The following is a 20,415-nucleotide window of genomic DNA, read 5'->3' as shown; positions in this document are numbered from 1 at the left end:
CAAAGCTCTGGCTACAGGATCAAGAGTGGCGGAGAAGTAGGCACAAGGGCGCTGCTTAGGACCAATTGATTGAGTTAGGACAGACAATGCACACCCCTCCCTTTCGTGGGTGAAGAGGGAGAAGGGTTTGGAGTAATCCGGGGTTCCTAGGACAGGCGCTGAACAGAGGGCATCTCGTAATTCCTTAAAGGATGCTTGACACTCAGGGGTCCAAGGGAGCGGGAAGGAGGCATCTTTGGTTAATAGGGCAAGTAGAGGTTTTATAATGAGACTGAAGTTAGGTAACCATTGTCTACAGAAAGAGGTTAGGCCAACCAAAGAGCGGACCTGCTTTTGTGTTTTTGGGATGGGGGTATCTAGGATGGTTTGGATTCGGTCGGGTGTGAGTTTCCTTCCTTCTTTGGACAGGAGATGGCCTAGGTAAGTCACTTGTGGCTGGCAGAACTGCAACTTCTTTTTGGAGACCTTGTGGCCATTTTCTGCAAGAAAGTGTAGTAGTTGGACAGTGGCTGTCGTGGCAAGTGGGGTGGTGTCGGCCGCCAAAAGGATATCGTCAACATATTGGATCAACACCACTCCATCTGGTAGCTGAAAGGCATCCAGCTGCCTTTTGAGGGCCTGGCTGTAAATGCTGGGACTTTCAGTGTACCCCTGGGGAGCACTACAAAATCAGTACGAGCGGGATTTTAGAGTGAAGCCGAAGAGATAACGGCTGTCTGGATGGATGGGGATAGAGAAAAACGCGTTCTTAAGGTCGATAACAGTGAAGGTGGTGGCAGTGGACGGGATGAGGGTCAGAATGGTAGTGATATCTGAGACTACGGGGTATTGGGGTATAACCACTTTGTTAATCTCTCGCAGGTCGATGATGAAGCGGTACGCTTTCTCATCTCCTTCACCTTGTTTCTTAACAATAGGTAGGATTGGACTGTTGCAGACGTTGCTAACCACCTCTTCAACCACTCCTGCATCCACCAGAGATTGAATAATCGCTACCAGTGCCTTCTCACCCTCGGGGGATATCCGATATTGTGGGAGTTTCGGGAGCATAGCGTCCTGTCGTACAGTTATGTGAATAGGATCAATCATCATTCGCCCCACATCAGAGTCATTTTTGGCCCATAGGTACGGAGGCAGGGTGTCAAGCAGGGACAGATCAGCATCAGTTATGGAGCACATGTGTCGTGGGGGACGGGATCTGGGTATGCTTGGGTTGTCGTACAGGATGACTCGTATTCCATCTGGGGAACACCTGATGGTAGCTCGAAAATGTTTCAGTAAGTCAATGCCCATAATGGCGTCAGGGGAGTTGGAGGAGAGCAGAAATGTTGCGTCAGTGGTGTTGTTTTCTAGGTCAAAGGTAATAGGTACGGACAGGGGGTTAGTGGAGGGCGTTCCATCGAAACCTATCGACGTTATGTGTGAGCCAGACAAGGGTGCCCTTGGAATCAGTCGTTTTGATAACACACTACGTGTCGCCCCAGTGTCTACCAAGAATGGAGACTCTGTACCCAGGACCTTAGCGGTGACATAAGGACCTTGCTGGTCAACACAGAGCTCGACTGGATCCCTCCCTTGCCCCTGGCAGTCCTATGCAAAGTCGGGGGCATTTTCACCTTCGGAAAGCTGATATTGGTTCTGTCGGGGACGGTCAAACGTGTTCAATCTCCCTGACCTGTCATTGTTGGTGTCGTTAGTGTGCCCTCGTCCTTGTACTCTATTTCTCGGCCCTCCTGCCACATCCCTGGAGTCCCTATTTCTATTCATCTCTAGCAGAACCGGACACTGGGATTTCCAATGGCCAAACCCTTTGCAGAAGGCGCATTGGTCATTGCTAATGTCTCTACGTCCAGTGTGAGGTGTTGGGGTGTGATCTTTAGAAGGTAGATCTCTGGGGGTGGTTGATTGGTAGTTCCCCCTTTGGTGTTCTCGTCCTACCGTTATACCTTGTATCTGGGCTATCATTACCCTTTCTTTTAAATCTTTCTTCTTTTTCTCGGACGCCCTATCATTCTCATTCTTTTGTTGCTCGTAATACTGAGCCATCTGAAGGATAGCTGCGGGTTTGGAGGCTCCCCAACTACTCTCGCTCGTCTGCAGCTTTTGGGAGACTTCTTGTGTTAGGCCCTTTACGTAATTTTGTACAAACAGGTGCTGTCCGGTTGCGGTGGTCATGTCTTGGCCACTGTAGTCGGAGAACACTGTCTCGAATCGGGAGAAGTATTCTGACACATCTTCCTGCGGTTTCTGTCGACAGGCCGTGACTATCGACCAATCTACCTTTCTTTCTGGGATCAGTGTCTTTAATTTCTGGACTAGTTTGTCTGGGAGTTCCAGTATGTCTTTTACTGGTTTCCTTCCAGGCTCTCGTTGTCCATCTAGTTTACCGAGTTGGTCCCAGGTATGTCCAAACAGATCCGTGTGGTCAGCCTTCCGGATTTGCTTCCACACGTCAGCTGGCAGGCATAACCCAAAGAACAAGTCAATGTCCGCTAAAGTCATTATTGTCGAACCCAAGGCTGTACCCAATTCGGTATAAAATGCTGTTGGGTTCTTTCTTAAATCGGGCAGGGTTTGTTTGAAGGTTAGGATATCTTGTCTGTCCCATGGTTGGTAAACCCAATTGTACACAACCCTCCCTTTTGCATCTGCATCATTAATATCATCGCTCGTTCCCTTGCCACGTGGCGGGATCCAGTAAGAGGCCGCCTCTCTGATGGGCATCATAGTATTCGCTACTTCTACTGAGGTCGTTTCAGGGACTGTAATCATGGTTTCTAGTTTTTGTTCCGTGAGGTGGCGGAGGACCTCAAGCATCTGCATGAAGAGTTCCGTCGCCTCACATTCAGTCCCATCTCCAACGTCAATCTTCCTATACAGCGTTGTTAGTTTAGCGGGACCCTTACTTTGATACCTATCTTCATATGCGTTCAGGGTGTGGTAGCTGAATCGCAAAACGAAATGCCGTCTGTGGCTGTCGGCATGTGAATTATATATGCTCATTATGTACTCTTCGCTTTCCCTTCGTTCTACTAATGTCTTTGCTATCTTGTCGATCCCATCCCGCTCATTTTTGCTCAACCTATTTGGTCTGGCTGGTGGTTGTTTGCTAGCCTCGGGATCGTCTGACGAAGTTGTTAATGTGGCTGGTGCAGAGGCCGTGAGGGCTGGTGCACTAGCGCTAAGGTCACTTTCACTCACACTCGGGGCTTGCAGGCTTTGTTGGCTGGGAGCATATGGAGGGGGCATGTAGATGATTGGGGGACCTAGCAGTAACTCATCGTTTGCCCGTTGTTTGGAGGGCAATTCAGGGTAGAGCACAGAGGGGGTCCTGACAGGACATTGGCCTGTCGACCCTGATTCTTGGTTTTGTATAGCTTCCTTTCTTTCCTTTATTTCCCCTTCTAGTTGCTTTGCGGCCAGGTGGGCTGCCTTTCGTAATTCTTTCCCTATTTTTGCTTCTTCTCTTTTCTTTCGTTGTTCAGTTTCTTTGCGCCACATGCCGATACTGTCGAGCATAGTGGGCGTAGTTTTATTTTTCTGGAGCGCTATTTCTAATGCTTTTATTTTATGATCATCAAAGGAACCTATCAGTGGCCACTGACTGTCAGGGTTCCTTTTTGTATATTTATGCCATAGTTTAGTGTAAGCTATAGGGACTAGTCCATACTTAGTGAACATGTCCTTATTAGGGGTGCCCTCCAGTGGAGCCGGATGGTTCATCTCTAATAAGCGGTCCGGGATAAACAGGCTACCAACCAGTGGGGAGAAGATAGGCATGACGGATTACAACGGGGACAAAAGTCTGCACTACCTATCTTATCACGGCGGGCAAAGACTAGACAGAATATTTCTATTCTCCGTTGTTTGCCGGCGGTGAATACCTCAAACGAACCAATACCGAACAATCGGTCAATCAAACAATCAGTGGGGAGAATAAGTGGGCACGAAAAGTTATCGTTACCCACTCTTTCTCTACCTGCAAAGAGAGACCTTGTTCTTCCCTGTTTGTAGACAAAGAATCTCCAGACACTAATCCACGAACGACAGTTCGGGAAACAGTGGGGGAGGAAGATAGGCACGACGGGTTACAACGGGGACAAAAGTCTGCGTTACCTATCCTTCACTGTTTGCAAAGAGAGAGCCTGTTGTTTTCTCCGTTTGCAGACAGCGAATCTCCAGAGGTTTCAACAAAGCGTAATACTAGTATTATCCAAACAAAAACAATCTTTTCTCAATTTGTCGCGTTTACACGACCTTACCCGGACCGCATGGACGGTTTCCTGTCCTCTGGACCCAGCGCCCGATCGTCCTCTCTCCTTCGTGATGTTCGTGGCACTCCTGATGGTTCCCAGTCAGGACCGTAGATCACTCGAGAGAGAGGTCTGTTCAGAACTAGTGAAGGTCGGATGATCGGCTGTCAGACGAGGGTCTATCGGACACGAGCTCTTCCCGATCGTTGCAGTCGTTCACTCTGTCGTTGGGACCTCTCCCACTGGATCCACGTGTCGCTGATGGGCCCCACGCTTTGGGACGCCAATTGTGGAAAAAGGTAGGGCTAGGACCTTTTTCAAGATTTGCCCGGCGCTAACCGCCCTTGTACCATTCAAATTTACCAAGCAATGAGGCAGGCGCCGGAGACCAGAAGGCAGGAAACAGAAGTTTTATTCCGACGGAGCAGAACACATCAGATCGGACAACAAGGTATTGTCTCGAGGTGCTCTCTCAGCCTCTCGGAGGCCTGGCCTCTTATACACTGGTTTATGGCATGTGACCTTTCTTTATTACAATCAGAACATTGTGACATAAAGGAAAAGACATCCCTGTAATCCTCGTGTCAATCCCACCCACATATACCTTTACAATAGAGGTCCTCAACCCGCTGATAAGAGGAGGGGGTCATCACGCAGCTGAGTGTTTCGCCAAGTCTTAGGATGTGTGCGCCTGATCATATCCCAGGGGGTGGGGAGGCCCTGATCAACAGCGTGTCCTTTGAAGAGGGGTGGCTCCATACAATGAGGGGCAGTAAATGGTATCTCCTGGTTTAGGCGATGGCCTCGGACCTGTGTGGTCAGTCGGACACGGGGTAAGGGGTCATCAATGGAGTGGTATTCATGCCGCGTGGACAATTGAGTGCGGAGGGAAGGTTTATCAACAGAGGGGCATTCATAGGAGGAGAGGAGGTGCTGGTCAGGCGCTGGTGTGACTCCCAAGGACAGGGTCATGCAAAAGGGTTATGCTCATGAGGGGGGGGGTGGCGGGGGGGGAGCCAGGGTGCGCGGAGGATGCTTGCTGGGTCAGAGGGGCACGCTGGCGATCGATCGTGGACAGGGAGACCAGGATACCTAAAATGGCTGCCGTGCACGTAGTACATAGGTGACAAGCTGGCGCAGATGATGTTCAGATCGCAAACTAAAATTCCACAATCCAGGAGGATCTCCGACCTTCTTCTTCACTACAAGCCTGTAATATATTCAAGTGGCGGATACAAATGCTCTGCATCAACAGTAAAGAATCACTACCCCAAGCTATGGCTTGCCAGTAGATGGTGCAGCGGTTTGGAACAGGGTCAAGGGGACAGATGGCCAACTCTGGCTTGCTCTCTTGCCAGGAAGTCCACACAGGGAGGTATTGTAAATGTGTGTGCAGGAGATCACTGTACAGCTATCTTCTATGGGTATATTCCCCAGAAAAACCACAGCAGCTCCCTGTTTCAGGGTGGAGTGTTGCCTTGCACGGGACGGTAGGATTCTTTTAGCTTTAGTATAATAGGTTTGGACGCATTTGACAATCCACCTGACAATCCCTTCCTTAGACATAGCGTGGCCTTTATATGAGGACAATATTGAGATTCCAGACTGGGGCATGAAGCAACCATGGTGGAATTGCACATTTAAGGCCCTCCGTGAACGCTTTAGTTACAGAGATTTTAAAGAGTTTCCCCTATTCATCTTACATGTAGCAATGGTGGCTAATTGATGTGTAGGCTAACTCCCAACTACAGCAAATGTAGGAGGTAACAAAGAATAGCTTGAACTGAAGGGGTGAGAGTAATGTGTTTTGGAGTTCAGTATTGGACAAAACGCTTCCACTTAGCAGCATAGCTGGTGTGCGTAGTAGGCCTACAGGCTTCAGTATGTCTATGCACACTTGATGCAAAAAAAGGTAACCAAACTTTAGGATCTAAGGAGACAAATCACCAGGTTGAGCTGGCTGAGGTCTGCATGACTTGACTGAAAATGTCAGGTCAATTGGGGAGCCTCTTGTGAGGAGGGTTGAGAACCATGGTTTTCTGGCCCACATTGAAGCTACCAGGATGATGGTTATGGATGGTTGCCTCAGATTGCTAACCCAGTACAGTAAGAGAGGAGGAAAAGAGCAGGCAAATATCACTAACTAGTTAATCCACAGAGCATTAACCACGGACTGGGAGTGTGGAAATCTGGGGGCGAAGTTTGGGCATTTTGCATTTTCAAATGTCGATGAAAGTCTATGTCTGGGATCCCCCACCTGAGAAATTAAGGGAGTAGGACTAGTGGGTGGATTTCCCATTCATGGACATGTTGCTGCGTCCTGCAGAGCAGGTCAGCAAAGTCATTGTCCCCTCCCAGAAGATTCTCTTCCAGGAGAGTAACTTGGTGATGGGCACCCAAATGCCAAATCTGTTGCTGGAGTGTGAGCCTCCTTGTTTCTGCAGATAAAACATGGTGGTCATGTTGTATGTATGTATTCAGAAGGACTACCTTGTCTTGAATATGTAGAAGAAAGGCTTTGAGAACTAGTTGAATGGCTAACAGTTCCAGGTGGTTGATGTAGAGAATTCGTAGATAAGGTAGCCACAAACTCTGGACTGCGATGTCATTGAGATTTTCTCCCCTGCCGGCTAGAGATGCGCCCAAAGTAAAGGTCACCTGGAGGACTGGGGCTGCAAAGGGTCAGCCCATCAATAGCTGTTGCTGTCCCACTACTGCAGAGAGCAATGGGGGTTGGCACTTACTAACTCTAGACCCTCCATCTGACCCCCGACTTGTGTCCACTGGCTTCAGAGGCACTCTAGAAACGGTACATATGAGGCCTGGAGTGGGCACTATGGCAATACATGAAGCCATCACTCCTAGAAGGCGCATAACCGTGCCTCCTGAAATTGGACAGAGTGGCTGTAAAAGAGGCAGAAGCTGTTGGAATGCTTGCACCCTCTGAGGGCTGAGGAAAGCCTTGCCCATGATTGAATTGAGGACTGCCCCTAGAAACGGTGGAATTTGGAGCTGCTCCAAGTGAGACTTTGCAGCGTTCACCATGAACCCTAGGCTGCATAGGAGGGGGGCCGCAGCCTCGGTGTGAGCTAGGCATTCTTGTATGCTTGTACACTTGACCAATCAGTAGTCTAGATAGCGTAGGACATGAAAACCTCACTTCCTGAAGTGAGTGGCTATCAATGGTAAAAAAAATGGTGAAGATTCTTGGAGCCGTGGTGACACCGTAAGTTAGCACCTTGGACAGGTGCAGATAACTGTAGATTGACCATGTGGAAAAGTTAAGACCTGATCTGTTGAGAGGGTGGAGGTCGAGGATTGATCTAAGAGATGCATTCTTTTTGGGAATGAGGAAGTATAGGGAGTAGACGCCTGTGCCGTGCTGCTGCAGGGGCACTAGATATCTAGCTCCTTTGGATAGGAGCGCTTGCATCTCCTCCTATAGCAATATGCGATGTGGAATGTTTGGTGGGGTTGTGATGAGCTTCAGGTAGGAGCTATGCTCGATGATGGCTAAGACACATTGGTCTGTGGTGATCTCCCAACAGGGAAAAGAAAAACCCTGAAGTGGACCGACAGGTGTTGTGTGATTCGGAGGGATGCGAGGCAAGTCCATTTTTAGAGGTAGGGGCTTCCTTACTAGTGCTGCCTCTTCCTTGGCTCTTGGAGCTGCTCCATCTAAAGGAGCCTTCTGTAAAACCCCTGCCATTTTATGGATGATAACCATGTTGCTGCAGATTGCAAGGCTGGGATGGTTCTATGGGAAGTGGCTTTCGAGCCTCCGATTCACTGCTGCCTCCATATAGAGCCCCTGCTGAAAGGAACCTGTGGGACACCCGCAGTCATGGCAGTTTGTGTCCTTCTTGATTATTTCAATGATGATGTCAACCTGAGATCCAAACAGGTGTTACTCATTGAATGGCATGTAGATGCGGTGCTATTGCACCTCTAGCTTGAAGCCTGACATGCCGGACCGGGAGTGGCACCAAAGAATGACTGAGGTGTTCAAATTCCCTGGCTGCTGTATCCACAGCATAAAGTGCACACCTGAAGGTTGCATTGCAAACAGCCTCGCCTTCCTGAACTAACTCTTCCCCCCTATCATAGCGAGCGAGGAGGTCTACAGAATTGGTGATTTAGACAAAAAAACAGTGTTTCCTGTGGGCACTTAATAGTTAATATTACGATATATATATCAGCACAATCATAGTAAAATGGGGGTACATACATGTCAGAGAAAGAAGGGCATGCAACACAGAGTGTAGAGAAACAAGCTGTATTATATATGAAAATTCACATTTGTTATAAATTCACAGTGCCGAGTATCCCAAGTGAAAAAAGGTGAACACTAGGAGTATCGATTGTGACTTTTGTGACTTAAGAACAAGGTCTCAATGTTGTTACAGAAACGGCCATTCAATGGATACACAATAAATGTTAGCAGCCTCCTAATATAATAGTAGGGACTGGGAATGGGTTCGCTTCAAGTTGTTAACAACGTTTCGACTCAGCTAACAATGTGGGGTCTCATCAGAACCTATCAATGTTGGGACACCTGTGGATGACTGACAGCTAGTGTGGTGAACACCTGTGGGAGTGAGGGGTAGTCAAGGATACTCACATAGGGCCCGGCCGGGCACCTATGGAGGGGCAGGTACTGTCAATCAATGGTATTTGATGTAGTCCGGGTTAAGATCCAATATCCAGAAGATGGTTTCACGTGTTTGGACAAAGCCAAGGATAAATGCCGAGCCTTGAATAACTGCAGTAAACGTGAATCCGTTTCTGTAGTACATCCAGTATTGTAAAAAATCAATTTGAGATGCAGAGTCAATCTGCTATGGAAAGATTCCCGCCTGTGACTCCCTGGAGAACTGCTTTTGTCTGTCTCTGCTTGGTTAATGGTAAGGTGATGGTGATGCACCCACCACTACTCTTTCCCAGCAGCATAAATCTGCTTGCTCTTATTGTCAGGAGGCCAAGCATCCCTAGTGGCTTGGGCTTTCGGTCTCTTTCTAGCAGTGTAACCACTATGGATTCTAGAGGGACATGGCCCCGATGTAGAGCAGGCCAGAGATTGCCTTTTTAATGTTTTTCACCACAAAAGATTTCACTGAGTATTTAAGGATCTCAGGGGCAGATTTAATCATCACCTAGTACATCGTAAAGCACTAGACAGAGCATTTTATCTTGGAGCGTCTCCACCAAAACGTTCTCCTCCTCGGGAAGTGTACATCTCTACTTTATGGCAGGCGGCTGTGTGCTGAATAACACTGACACACAGTAGGGTCATGTGGCGGGGAGGCCCTGACTGGTACGTGTTCTATGTCATGGTCTGTTTAAGAGTCTGTGTCATAATCCTACCAAGTAACTCCTGGGGTGTCATGGTAGACTGGGGCAAAGTCCTCAGCTGGGAAATAAGGCTAGAACTGTCGGTATCAAAGCAAGACTCTGAGGATCCCTGAAATGAAGGCAAAGGGAGTGAAAGTGAGGTGGTGGAGGAGGTAAAGGAGAAGAAAGAGGGGGAGGAGCAGAAACGTTGTCCTTAAGCCTCCTAGGGGGGTGGGGCGGGGGGCGCACCAGGGTCACAGGAATATCCATGGCAGATTTCTTCAAAGCAAAGCCAGTGTTCTTTGGCAAGGACTTCTCGGAGGCAGAGGTCTTGCCTGTGCATGGGTGGATCATAATCCTCCTCTGCCATTTCTACAGCTCCTGTCACAGCCTCTCGAGGATGGGGCATTCCTTGACGTTGAGAGCTGGGGGCCTCTGATGCAAAGGTGGTCTTAGCACCGATGGAGGTTGTTTCGGTGCAAATGGCATTTTTAATTTCAATGATAGAGCCTAATTTAAGGGTTCAGCGCCAGCAGGCGTTTTGTAGCTAGAGGGTTGCCATGGCCCTTGGAATGAATGGCCTTTACTCAGATCTGAGGGCTTGCTTCAGTGTTGACCAGTGCCCTGAGGCGGTGGCGCACCCAAAGGTGGTGGCGGCTTCAGCACAGGGTTTGATGCCCGTTCCCCAGAGGGGCAATGGTTGGCGTGGACGTGCGGTCTTATCTGACCTTTGGGAAGGGCTTGGGCATCAATAGTACTCACATGAGGCTTGGTCTTGAACCAAGGATCACAGGTAACCATGGTGGATGGAGCATCCTCGGATGCCTCTTCTTCTTGCTCCAGGAACTCCTCCTCACCTGACTCTGAGACATTAAGGTCTATGACCAGAGGACTGGGCTGGAGTGCCGGGAGATCGGTCAAGTCACCCAATGCTTCTGCCTCTTCCTCAGTGCCGAGCAGATAAGCAGTGCCGAAGATATCTGGCATTTCTGAAGAGGATTTGGCCATCCAGCTGAGGGCCCACAATAGGTCTCAGTACTGAAACAGAGTCTTCTTACTGTGGAATACCAAGCCACAGTCACAGTGGTTCTTGTTGTGCTCCGGGGAGAAGAAAAGATTGCAGACAGCATGGAGAGCGGCTCAGGGATATTTAGAATGGAACTGCAGGCACCTTTTGAAGGGGGTTCGTTCCTTTACCTCTTCTTCATTCTCCTACGGGCAGTCCGGAGCACGTGGTGGCCCAAAGGGCCCTGAGGCAAAATCGCACCACTACGATGGCACTCAAGGAAAGGATTCGCCACTGTTCGAAGAAACGTGTTAAAGAGTCTTCTCGCACAAGATGGAAGGCAACAGTCTTCACAGAAGCGACGGAACCAAAAAACTTGTCAAGACTGATGGCATGCTGGATTGCGTCTGAACTTGATGGCGAAGAAAAACAATCTAACAATGAAGTTGGTGCCCACGTGCATATATGATAAGAAGAGGAGTCACCAAGACCTTGTGATTTGAAAGACTTCTTCGTAGAAAAACAACTGAGCCATACACTAGCTGGCAGGAGTATGCAGAGCAAGTTTATCTACAGCCAAACATGCTAGCAATATTCATTTTCGATTTTGTCCTGCTAAGGTAAATTCTATATTTAAGTTCCTGGGCTGAATAACTGCTTATTCTATAGAGCTATATTTTGGCCATGGAAGAAGAGAGGTTTTCTATAGATGAAATATTTTATGTGAATACATTTGTGGTGGAAGGCAGGGCATCTTAACACGATGCATCTGAAGTCATCTCAGTTACAGAGGAGATACGCACAGGCAGATATTTACCAGTCATGATGAAAGTTCTTCACTTAACCCAAGACCACCCAACCAAACAATGTTAACATGTACTGCACCCAGCAATGCCTCACATTCAGCCATTACAGTGGACAACATATAAGCAAATTCAGACATGTATAAAATGGAAAACGATGCTTACCCTACAATCTGATTAAAATACTTCCTATAGGCATCCAGTGTTTCATGCTGCAATGAAGATCAGAGTTTGTTAGAATAAAATACCAAAAGTAAACAGAAAAATGTAGCTATTAAAGACAACATAACGTTGGCTTGTTCTACTATCGACAGAAGCAGGGTGCGCCATTTTGGATGTAGATTCGCTTCATGGTGAACTGGTGTGAGCAGCCAGGACTAGGAGAGGATTAAGAGAACCTTGCTTCTATTCTATCTAAACATGCATTTCCTTTTAAAGCACTGCTGGACGGGATTTTAGTTCAAGTCTATTTCACCAGGTATACTTCTGAAGACGCCAAGAGGATGTTTTACTCCAATGATTGGCATTTATCTATCGGTGCCCACGCATACAGCGTGCCAAGCAGATAACGAAGGGGGGAAGCAAGTGACCTTTCATCCAACCTCACAGACCGCTCCAGATACGAATTTGAAGTGGCAGTAAATGCTTCCCAAAAGGGATGAATAGATGTTGCATCCCAGCAGGTACAACTATTAGGGTGAGTAAAAATACATTTTAATTTTAAATGGAGGATACATTTCACCATAAGCCACTCCTTGCAGTTGCTCATTCTAGTGAATAAAAAGATAAAAGGAGGAGCACTGCTATTGTTGCTGGCTGATCAGGAGATGGTCTCATGAAAACATTCAACATAAAATGCTAAGCACGGATATGAGCACACTAGCAGGGCAGTGCAAGTAAAAACAGCCGCAACGTTATCTGCATCGCTTAAACCATTTTGTTTGGAATGCTGGGTAGTTAAGTGAGACAACCAGGCTTCTGCCCAGCCCCTACTCATAAAGAGAACACACAATTTAAAATGTAATATAAGAATGAACACATTTAGCAACGTACGATGGCTTTTCTGATCACAGGCTAAAACGTTTCTTTTCTACTAAACCCAGGTGAATTAAAGGTATCCGTGTCCCTACTTTAACATGACAAAAAAAAAAACATTGTAACGTGAGCACTGTGAAGAGTGGCACTGGAGGCTAGAGCAGGTCCTGAACAGTCCTCGGCCCCTGAGATCTGCCAAACAAAATGATTAATTTATGGCCCAAACACGAATTATCATTTTAAAAGTTTCATTTACGGTGTTAACCTCAATGAAGCTGAAAAGAAAGTATGTATGTATTATTCGCGTGACCAGATGTTGATAACCAAGGTTAGAAACATGGCACAAACATGGAAGTAGGACTACAATTCTGCAGCGACAAGGGCACAGAATGACTGAATTGCTCATCAGCACACAATAACACAAAGGTAGTAAGGGGAAATTACTTTCAATGATTTATGTTAAATAAACTGATTTCTGCTAAGGGCGGCTTACTACACAAAGGCTTGCTTCTCTCTGTACTGTCTCTGTCTTTGAAAACCTTGCAAGTATTACATTTTAAGGAATTTGCCAGGTCAGATGTTCAAAAAGTATGACTTCCCCAGCAAATCTGGCTTCCCTGGCCACCCTTCAGTGTATGCATGCGTGTGTGAGGGGTATGTGTAGGATTAAAGAGCACAACACATGGTTAGGGTGACAGAGAAGGGTTAAATGTTTACAATATAGAGTTGTAATTGTTTAAAGCTATGCTAAACGCTATCCATGGCCCCTCTTCTGAGAGGATATACACTGAACCGGGTACCACGAGTTCACTGCTGCACACCCTCCACCATGCTGCAAGTCAAGCCACAGGCAGAAACACTCACCATGTTTGAAGGCGGCTGAAGCACCAGCCGGGCCTGTTTTCGTCTCTGTTTCCTGTAGTAGTTCTCAAAGGTTTCTCTGGCTCCCTAAATAGGAAAAGCACAAGAATCAGATGAAGCAAAAACAATTCTCACTCACCTCTATAATGAAGAAAACACACCCCGCACAGTGCCCAAATATGGCTGACAGGCAGTCACACACCAATGAGTGCACAGGCTGATGTCGCAGTACTTTAGCCCCCCTCACCATCCCCCACTGCTCTAGCAGGGGCTGTCACACAAGAGGCCGAATCCAACAAATGGAGTATTAAGGGGGACAATAAGTGAACACCGAGCTATTGTGCAAATATCAAGTAACCAGGCTCGAAAGGAGTGTCATCACCCACAAGGCTCGCCTCCCTTCAGGCACAGCAGGGGTTCCCCTTAAGGGTGAGGCAAGAGGGTCCCAGCACTGAACAATTCTCATCAAAATTGTGTCCCTGGAATGTGAATGGCCTTAGTGGCAAGGTGGGCGAGAAGGACTCCACTACTTTCACAAAATGTTGACATCCTGCTATTGCAGGAATCCTGGTCGCAAACACCAACAACACTGTTCGGCTTCAAAAAATTTCACACTGAAGCCACCAAATGGAACCAGGCAGTACGTGCCACGGGCGCACTCGCCACCTACAGTGGGAGCAAGAACCCTTAGACCAGGGCCTCTCCTGGGCTCAATGCGTCGGTCAGCCTCCTCTTCAGCACAAGGCGACTCCAGCCTTTTCGTTTTCAATCTTTACATTCATCCAGGCAACAAGAGCAAAGCTCATAAAATGAAAACCTTGACCGCCCAGCTTAAATCCCTTCACTTCACCTTTCCGCAACCACACCTGGTATTGTCAGGGGGGTTAAATACGCACTTAATGCAAAGTAGATCTCCGACACCCCAAGAGCGTCAAACACATGCAACACATTGTGCCAGTCATTATTTCAAATTACTCCAGAACCAACTGGCATGGAAAGCCATGTATTTGGGCCCTAGAAGGCATCGGTCTGTACACAATAAATGGACCCCTCCCCCAGGACCAACCGGCAGCTTACCTCTGGCTGTCACATAAAAGAAACACAATTCTGGATTACACACAGGCAGGTGCCGAGATATGTCCAATGATTAATTACATGGCATAACCGTTCGGTTGGGGAGTGATCACTTTCCCCGGCACGTTGAGCTATCGGTTTGTCCACCAAGGGCTCTACATGCAAACAACTTACCACCATTTCCAAGGGCCTTCAATTGAAAACGTCTCACCACTCTGTCAGCCCTGCTGTGAAAGCAAAGAAGCCCCGCTTGCAAAGCAGCAGGAACACATAAAAGGATAATAACATTCAGTTATTAACATTTTATTTTTTCTTTAATTACACTGCTTGAAAGCAGTGGGGCGACGCTCCTCCGCCCACTGGTGGATAAACCTTCTTCATACGAGCAAACAGAAAAACGAAATTATTCTGGGTCAAAATCAAACTTGTGAATGGGAGCCATAGCCACCACAATGCTGGCATCACTGTAGCAGACTGGGTAACAAGCATAGCAGCTGTTCACGCCTTGGACAACCCTGTCCATTCTTCATGAACGCACTGGTCCCGCTAGGGCACCACGTTTAAACCATCTTAATCGAGGATCCAACATCCACCCAATCAGATGGCCCGTGTTTGGCCGATCTGCAGGTCCTCAACATTCTCAGGTGACTCATATCTGAGGGGGCCCCAGGCCCGACCGGTACCAAAATGCTCTATTTAAACAAGATCAATCCTTTTGGGCCACTTATGTAATCTCCTTGTTCAATTACAGCTTTGTCACCAACTTCAAACCAGCATCCTCGCGAGGTAGCATTCTACATCCCATTTACAAACCAGGCTTGCCGTCCAATCCTGCAAACTAAGGACAGATTGCCCTTGACGGTGAAGCAAAGATCTAGGCCTCCAAAATTTTGAAACATTTGGAAGCTTGGATTTCTTCCACAATCATAATTCCAAAAACACAGACAGGCTTCAGAGTGAGCATGAATGCAACAACCAATCTCTTAACAGTCAGCCTCCGCGTAGAAAAAGCCCAAACCAAAAGTTCCAAACTCTACGCTTGTTTTGTGGATCTGAAAGCAGCTTTTGACAGGGTAACAGGGGGTGGCCTCCGGACAAAAATGCCCAATTGGGAAGTGCCATGAAAACTATTAGAAGCTGTTATTAATTTGTACTCAGATACTTTGGTCCAAATCAAGGTCGGTGACGGCCACAGAACCACTCGCAAGATCCCCGCTTGTATGGACCAAAAGCAGGGATGTGTTTAAGCCACGTGCCTATTCAACATCTATGTAACCGACTATCACAATCAGCTATCTTAAGGGGTGTGCGATCCTCCCAAAGAAGCGGATGAACCTCTGCGATGTCTCCAATACGCGGATGACTTTGTTCTACTGAGCCAAACTCCGATCAGCCTTCAGCAACAGCCGGACTAGAGCGGCACATCACACTTGGAGCTGGGAAGTGTGCCAGTTATAAGTCAGGTGCAATGTGACACATTAACAGAGGCAATAAAGAGGAGTTCTCACTGGCAAGTATGCTACTTCTAAAACAGAGTAGGTAACAGGTCACAACAGTGAAAACCCTAGTCACTACCAAGTGGACATTTTGTTTAAAAAAAAAAATATTCCAGTGGATTGCTATAAAAATCAGTCAAGTTGCAATCCCATGAACCTATGGAACTGGTTTCATTCATGGGCTAGCCAATGAAACACAACAGTCTGCTGCTGAAGGTCACACAGTGGCATTAGATTCATGCCACTGAACTATGAGGGAAACATTCGACGATTTTACTGAAGGGTAATGCTTCTGATGTAAAAGTTTACAGTGTATAAAAGTATACTTCATGCTGAGTGCATAACTATACATACCACTACATCAATCACAAGTGTATCAGCGCCATCTGGGTTAACCTAACCTACTTATTGCCTACTAGCTATTTTTCAGCTAAATACAAAGTTACAGGAAATTACATCATTGCATGGCATTTTGTGCATGATGCAAAAGCAGAAAGAAACCCCAAAATCTAAAATCGTAAAAAAGTTTGAAAACTGTTGGTATTTTTTTCTTACGATATCTTTAGGAAAAACTGTATAGTTGCATAGCATAAGGTCATAATTAGGGCTCCTGGTTTTATGGTATTTATGGTTTTGTTTTTTCGGTTTGTTTTTATCCATATTTATTTTTTGGTCATTTTATCTGTATTTATCCATATTTATTTTGGGTTTTGTGAAAAAATGAAGCTAAAACTAGTATATTTCTACATATATTTAACCGACAAATGTTCACTCATTCTTAAATGCCTGCGAGATTTCAATGATATGAAAACACAGAAACGATAAATTAATGCACTTATGTGAAAACATATGCATATCAGTATCAAACTTGTGCTTATCAACTGCTTACGCAACTTTACTAAAATTCCCGCTATACAAATATTTTAAACTCAAACTCAAACTCTTTTTAACATCATTCCTTGCCTGTCCATCCGCACAGCTATACACTTGGCAGCCATGCCTAACAGCATTTAGAACCACTCAAAAAACACCACAGTTTTCGTTTTTATCGACATTAAAAAATAAATACAGACGGGAAAATAAATGGTTTTCTATGTGTATTTCTCTGTAAAAATCAGTAAAAACGGGAAACAGGCGTAACACGCGTAGATTTTTTTTTAAATAAAGGAGCGAACTGTTTTAGACAGACCAAAGGAAAAGACGAATATATGAACGGGGATCCCCTCTTTAGAAATAATTTTGCTTTTCTTTTTTTACTTGACTTGGTGCTCTGATGGGTCTAAATCCAAGGCTCGTGGCGAATGAGGGCTCTACTGAACATATGGCCCCAATAAGTAATTACATAATTTAAAATCATGTATTTTATGATGACAGAGAAATCGAGCCTGGGCACTGGGCTCCGGAGAGGTGCGGTGAGGCCGGATACGCGGCCACCAGCGGATGTATCTGCGGACAGCCAGGGGTACAGAGACAACAGGTGAGGAAACACAGGCAAGCACTGCCACCTCCTGGCCACAGATGGGACCCGTCACCACAGCTTCCTTACACATCACTCAATGTACTGGCATCTGCGGGTGATTCAATGCGGTTTTACATCTGTACATATCAGGTGTGCACATGATGGCGGGGAGGGCGCTCGAGGGTCACGTGCTTGTTTCAGTAGTAAGCAGGGGTCATTCTTCGTGGTGACAGAATTCGCCTCCCTGTAATGTGCTGTTTATCTTCGAATGTACATTACTTTGCACTTCATACTAATTTCTAATTTCTAATTTAAAACATTTATAGAGCGCAGCGTGCACCGAACGGTTTCTTGGCGCTAGTGGAGGGTATTGGCTACAGAGACAAAGTAAGAACCAGTGGTAGAGCCGGGAAGGGAGGTTACACAGGGAAGGCCTGTTTAAAAAGAAACGTTTTTAGTTCCTTACGGAAGGATACATAATGGGTAGCCGCACGAAGGTGGTCTGGGAGGGAGTTCCAGAAAGTGGTGGCTAAGGTAGAAAAGTTGGACCCACCCCACTTTTTGCGTCTGAAACGTGGGATTTGAAGGAGGGACTTGGAGGAGGAACGAAGTTCTCTGGGGGGAACGTATTCTTTTATTAATGAGGAAATAAAGGCGGGGACGGTGCCTTGACGGGCCTGGAAAACCATGCAGGCGGTTTTAAACAGGGAACGTTCCTTGACAGGGAGCCAATGGAGCTCCCTGAGGAGGGGTGTGGAGTGGTGGTAGCGTGGGAGACCAAAAACCAACCGGGCAGCTTGGTTTTGGACCATCTGAAGCCTCCTTAGGCTGTATGCTGGTATGCCATTGTAGAGGGCGTTGGCATAGTCCAGCCGTGATATCACTAGAGTGGCCATGATCATTTTGAGTGCCTGGGGGGAAAAGAAACGAGCGACAGTGCGGATAGTTCGGAGAGTGAGGAAGCAGGAGGAGACTACAGAGCTGATCTGAGAGTGAAGGGTGAGCTGATTATTCATTTTAACCCCCAGTGTTTTGACCGTGGTATAAGGAGTGGGGGCGGGACCAAGGGTTGGGGGCCAGAAGAGAGAGTTCCAGGGACTGGAAGAACCCCCGGTAAGAACCAACTCGGTTTTATCCGGGTTCAACTTGAGATGGTTGTGGTTCATCCAGTCCCTGATGAATGTCATGGTGTACTGGAAGCTAGAGACAGAGAGGGGAGAGGAGGATAAGTCAAAGATGAGCTGGAGGTCATCCGCGTAATTGTACACGGTGACCTCCAGCTGCTGAAGAGCGAAAATGAGGGGAAAGATGTAAAGATTGAAAAGTAGGGGAGACAAGGAAGAGCCCTGGGGGACACCACACGTGACAGGGAGTGGGGTGGTTGTGAAGTCTCCTAGCCGGACCGCCTGGGTGCGGTCCCTCTGGAAGGAGAAAAGCCACACCAGGGCTGATCCCTCAATTCCAGCCGCCCTGACACGGGACAGTAAGATGGTATGGTCTACCGTGTCAAATGCGGCGGAGAGATCGAGGAGTACCTGCGCCTGGTGTTTGTTGTGAACCATACCCTTCCTGAGGTTGTCCAGGACTGATACCACGACTGATTCAGTTGAGTGCCTAGGTCGAAAGCCAGCCTGGCGGGAAGCCAGTCCCCCATTGGCCTCTACGTGGGTGCTGAATACCGCGGTGACATAGCGCTCCAGCACCTTGCCCAGGTAGGGCAGCAGGGAAATGGGGCGGTAGTTGGCTGAGATGGATGGGTCGGCGCCAGGCTTCTTTAAAATGGGGTGGGGGGGAAATACTGGTCATCGCATGCTCCACGGCGTGGGCACCTTATCAGAATGTATATCTTCAAAGGTGCATCGCTCGTGGAGTCTGTTCACCAAGAAACTCCAGCAGTTGGACGTTCTTCTGAACAGATGTGCTTCTGTGATTTGTTGTTTTCAAGTTAAGAATAAATCTTCTTTCAACAAGAATCCTTCTTCAATTCGTTATTGGCTTGGATTTACTTCATTGGTGCACTGCTCCCCTACTTCCCACTCCCTCGTCGCTGAGCGTCAGGTCACACACCGCGCGCAGCATCATTTCAGATACAGGGCAGCTTGTGATTGGGTGCAGCGTTCCTCGCTGGTGACGTTTCAAAGGCACGCATATCGTGATCACTCGGTGAACACACGTGTGTTCTATGGATGCCCCCACGACCTGGAACAGCATCCCAGTGTCCGGGACTACCTGCTGACAAGGCGTCCACGCACTTTTCGTCCAGTAGCACGCTACTCCAGAACTCAAAAAGGATTGAATGCGCATCTTTGACCCGGCGAAGCGCTCCTCTACCTTGGGCTGGGTCCAACTATAGAAATACAGCAGACAAACAGACAAACATCCATACATCCATTCGGGTAAACTAGGCCCTAGATCAGCATCCATTCCACTATTTGACTGTGTTGATCGCGAGGGCTTAGAGCGAGAGGAATACATATTTTGGGGGGAAAAAGGGGGGGGGGGGACCTAGAAAATGCCGTCCTGTCTTCTGATGCAAATCTTTAGTGAGTGTACTGACTGAGCCACCCGGCCCGGCTAGACACGCACGCAAACACCCTGGGGGTGGAACCGCCCTCGGGGATAAATAAACGGGCGCGAGACCGCTCGGAGTCTCAGCCCATAACAGTTAGCCAGTTTGCGTGTCGTTATTGTTTCAGTCAGGCCCCACTCTGTGGCTTAGGTTGTCACCCCCCCCCCTCCCATCCCACACGCTACCGTTACCACATGTTGGCGACGTAGGGCGGGATACTCCTGCGCCTCATAAAAGAAAGCAGACGGGTAGCGGTGCCGGTTTCACACTCGCGCCCCCGGCGCTGGAGTTCGCAGCTTGAGGGGAGTTGCTGTGAGGGTTTAAAGTGATTACACCCACTGCTGCGATCGCGGTCTCTGTGCCTACCTGGCATCAAGGTGAGCCCCTTTAACAGGGAAAGAAATTTTTTCCTCTGCAGGGAGAATATATAAAAAAAAAATCACCTCAGAAATTACCCACAAGAGGAAAGGAAACAACACGGTGTAAAGAAAAACATCAAGTCAATTACCAGGAAGATAACACAGTGTC

The 20,415-nt window shown here is 47.5% G+C and overlaps 1 protein-coding gene across 1 annotated transcript in view; it reads right to left on the bottom strand.

The window, feature by feature from the left end:
* EXOC6B (exocyst complex component 6B) overlaps positions 1-20,415 on the bottom strand; it is a 1,740,488-nt gene that overhangs the window by 1,123,778 nt on the left and 596,295 nt on the right. The window contains exons 9-10 of the mRNA XM_086960104.1: positions 13,293-13,376; positions 11,559-11,605 (exon numbers count right to left, since the gene is read on the bottom strand). Of these exons, the coding sequence (XP_086816230.1) occupies positions 11,559-11,605; positions 13,293-13,376 (131 nt within the window). The remainder of the gene's footprint in view (positions 1-11,558; positions 11,606-13,292; positions 13,377-20,415) is intronic.

Source organism: Lissotriton vulgaris, chromosome 3_1 (assembly GCF_964263255.1).
Source record: "Lissotriton vulgaris chromosome 3_1, aLisVul1.2, whole genome shotgun sequence".
In the NCBI taxonomy this organism is placed as follows: Eukaryota; Metazoa; Chordata; class Amphibia; order Caudata; family Salamandridae; genus Lissotriton; species Lissotriton vulgaris.
Note: the sequence above shows the minus strand (reverse complement) of the source record. Positions and strands in the feature narration are given on the sequence as shown.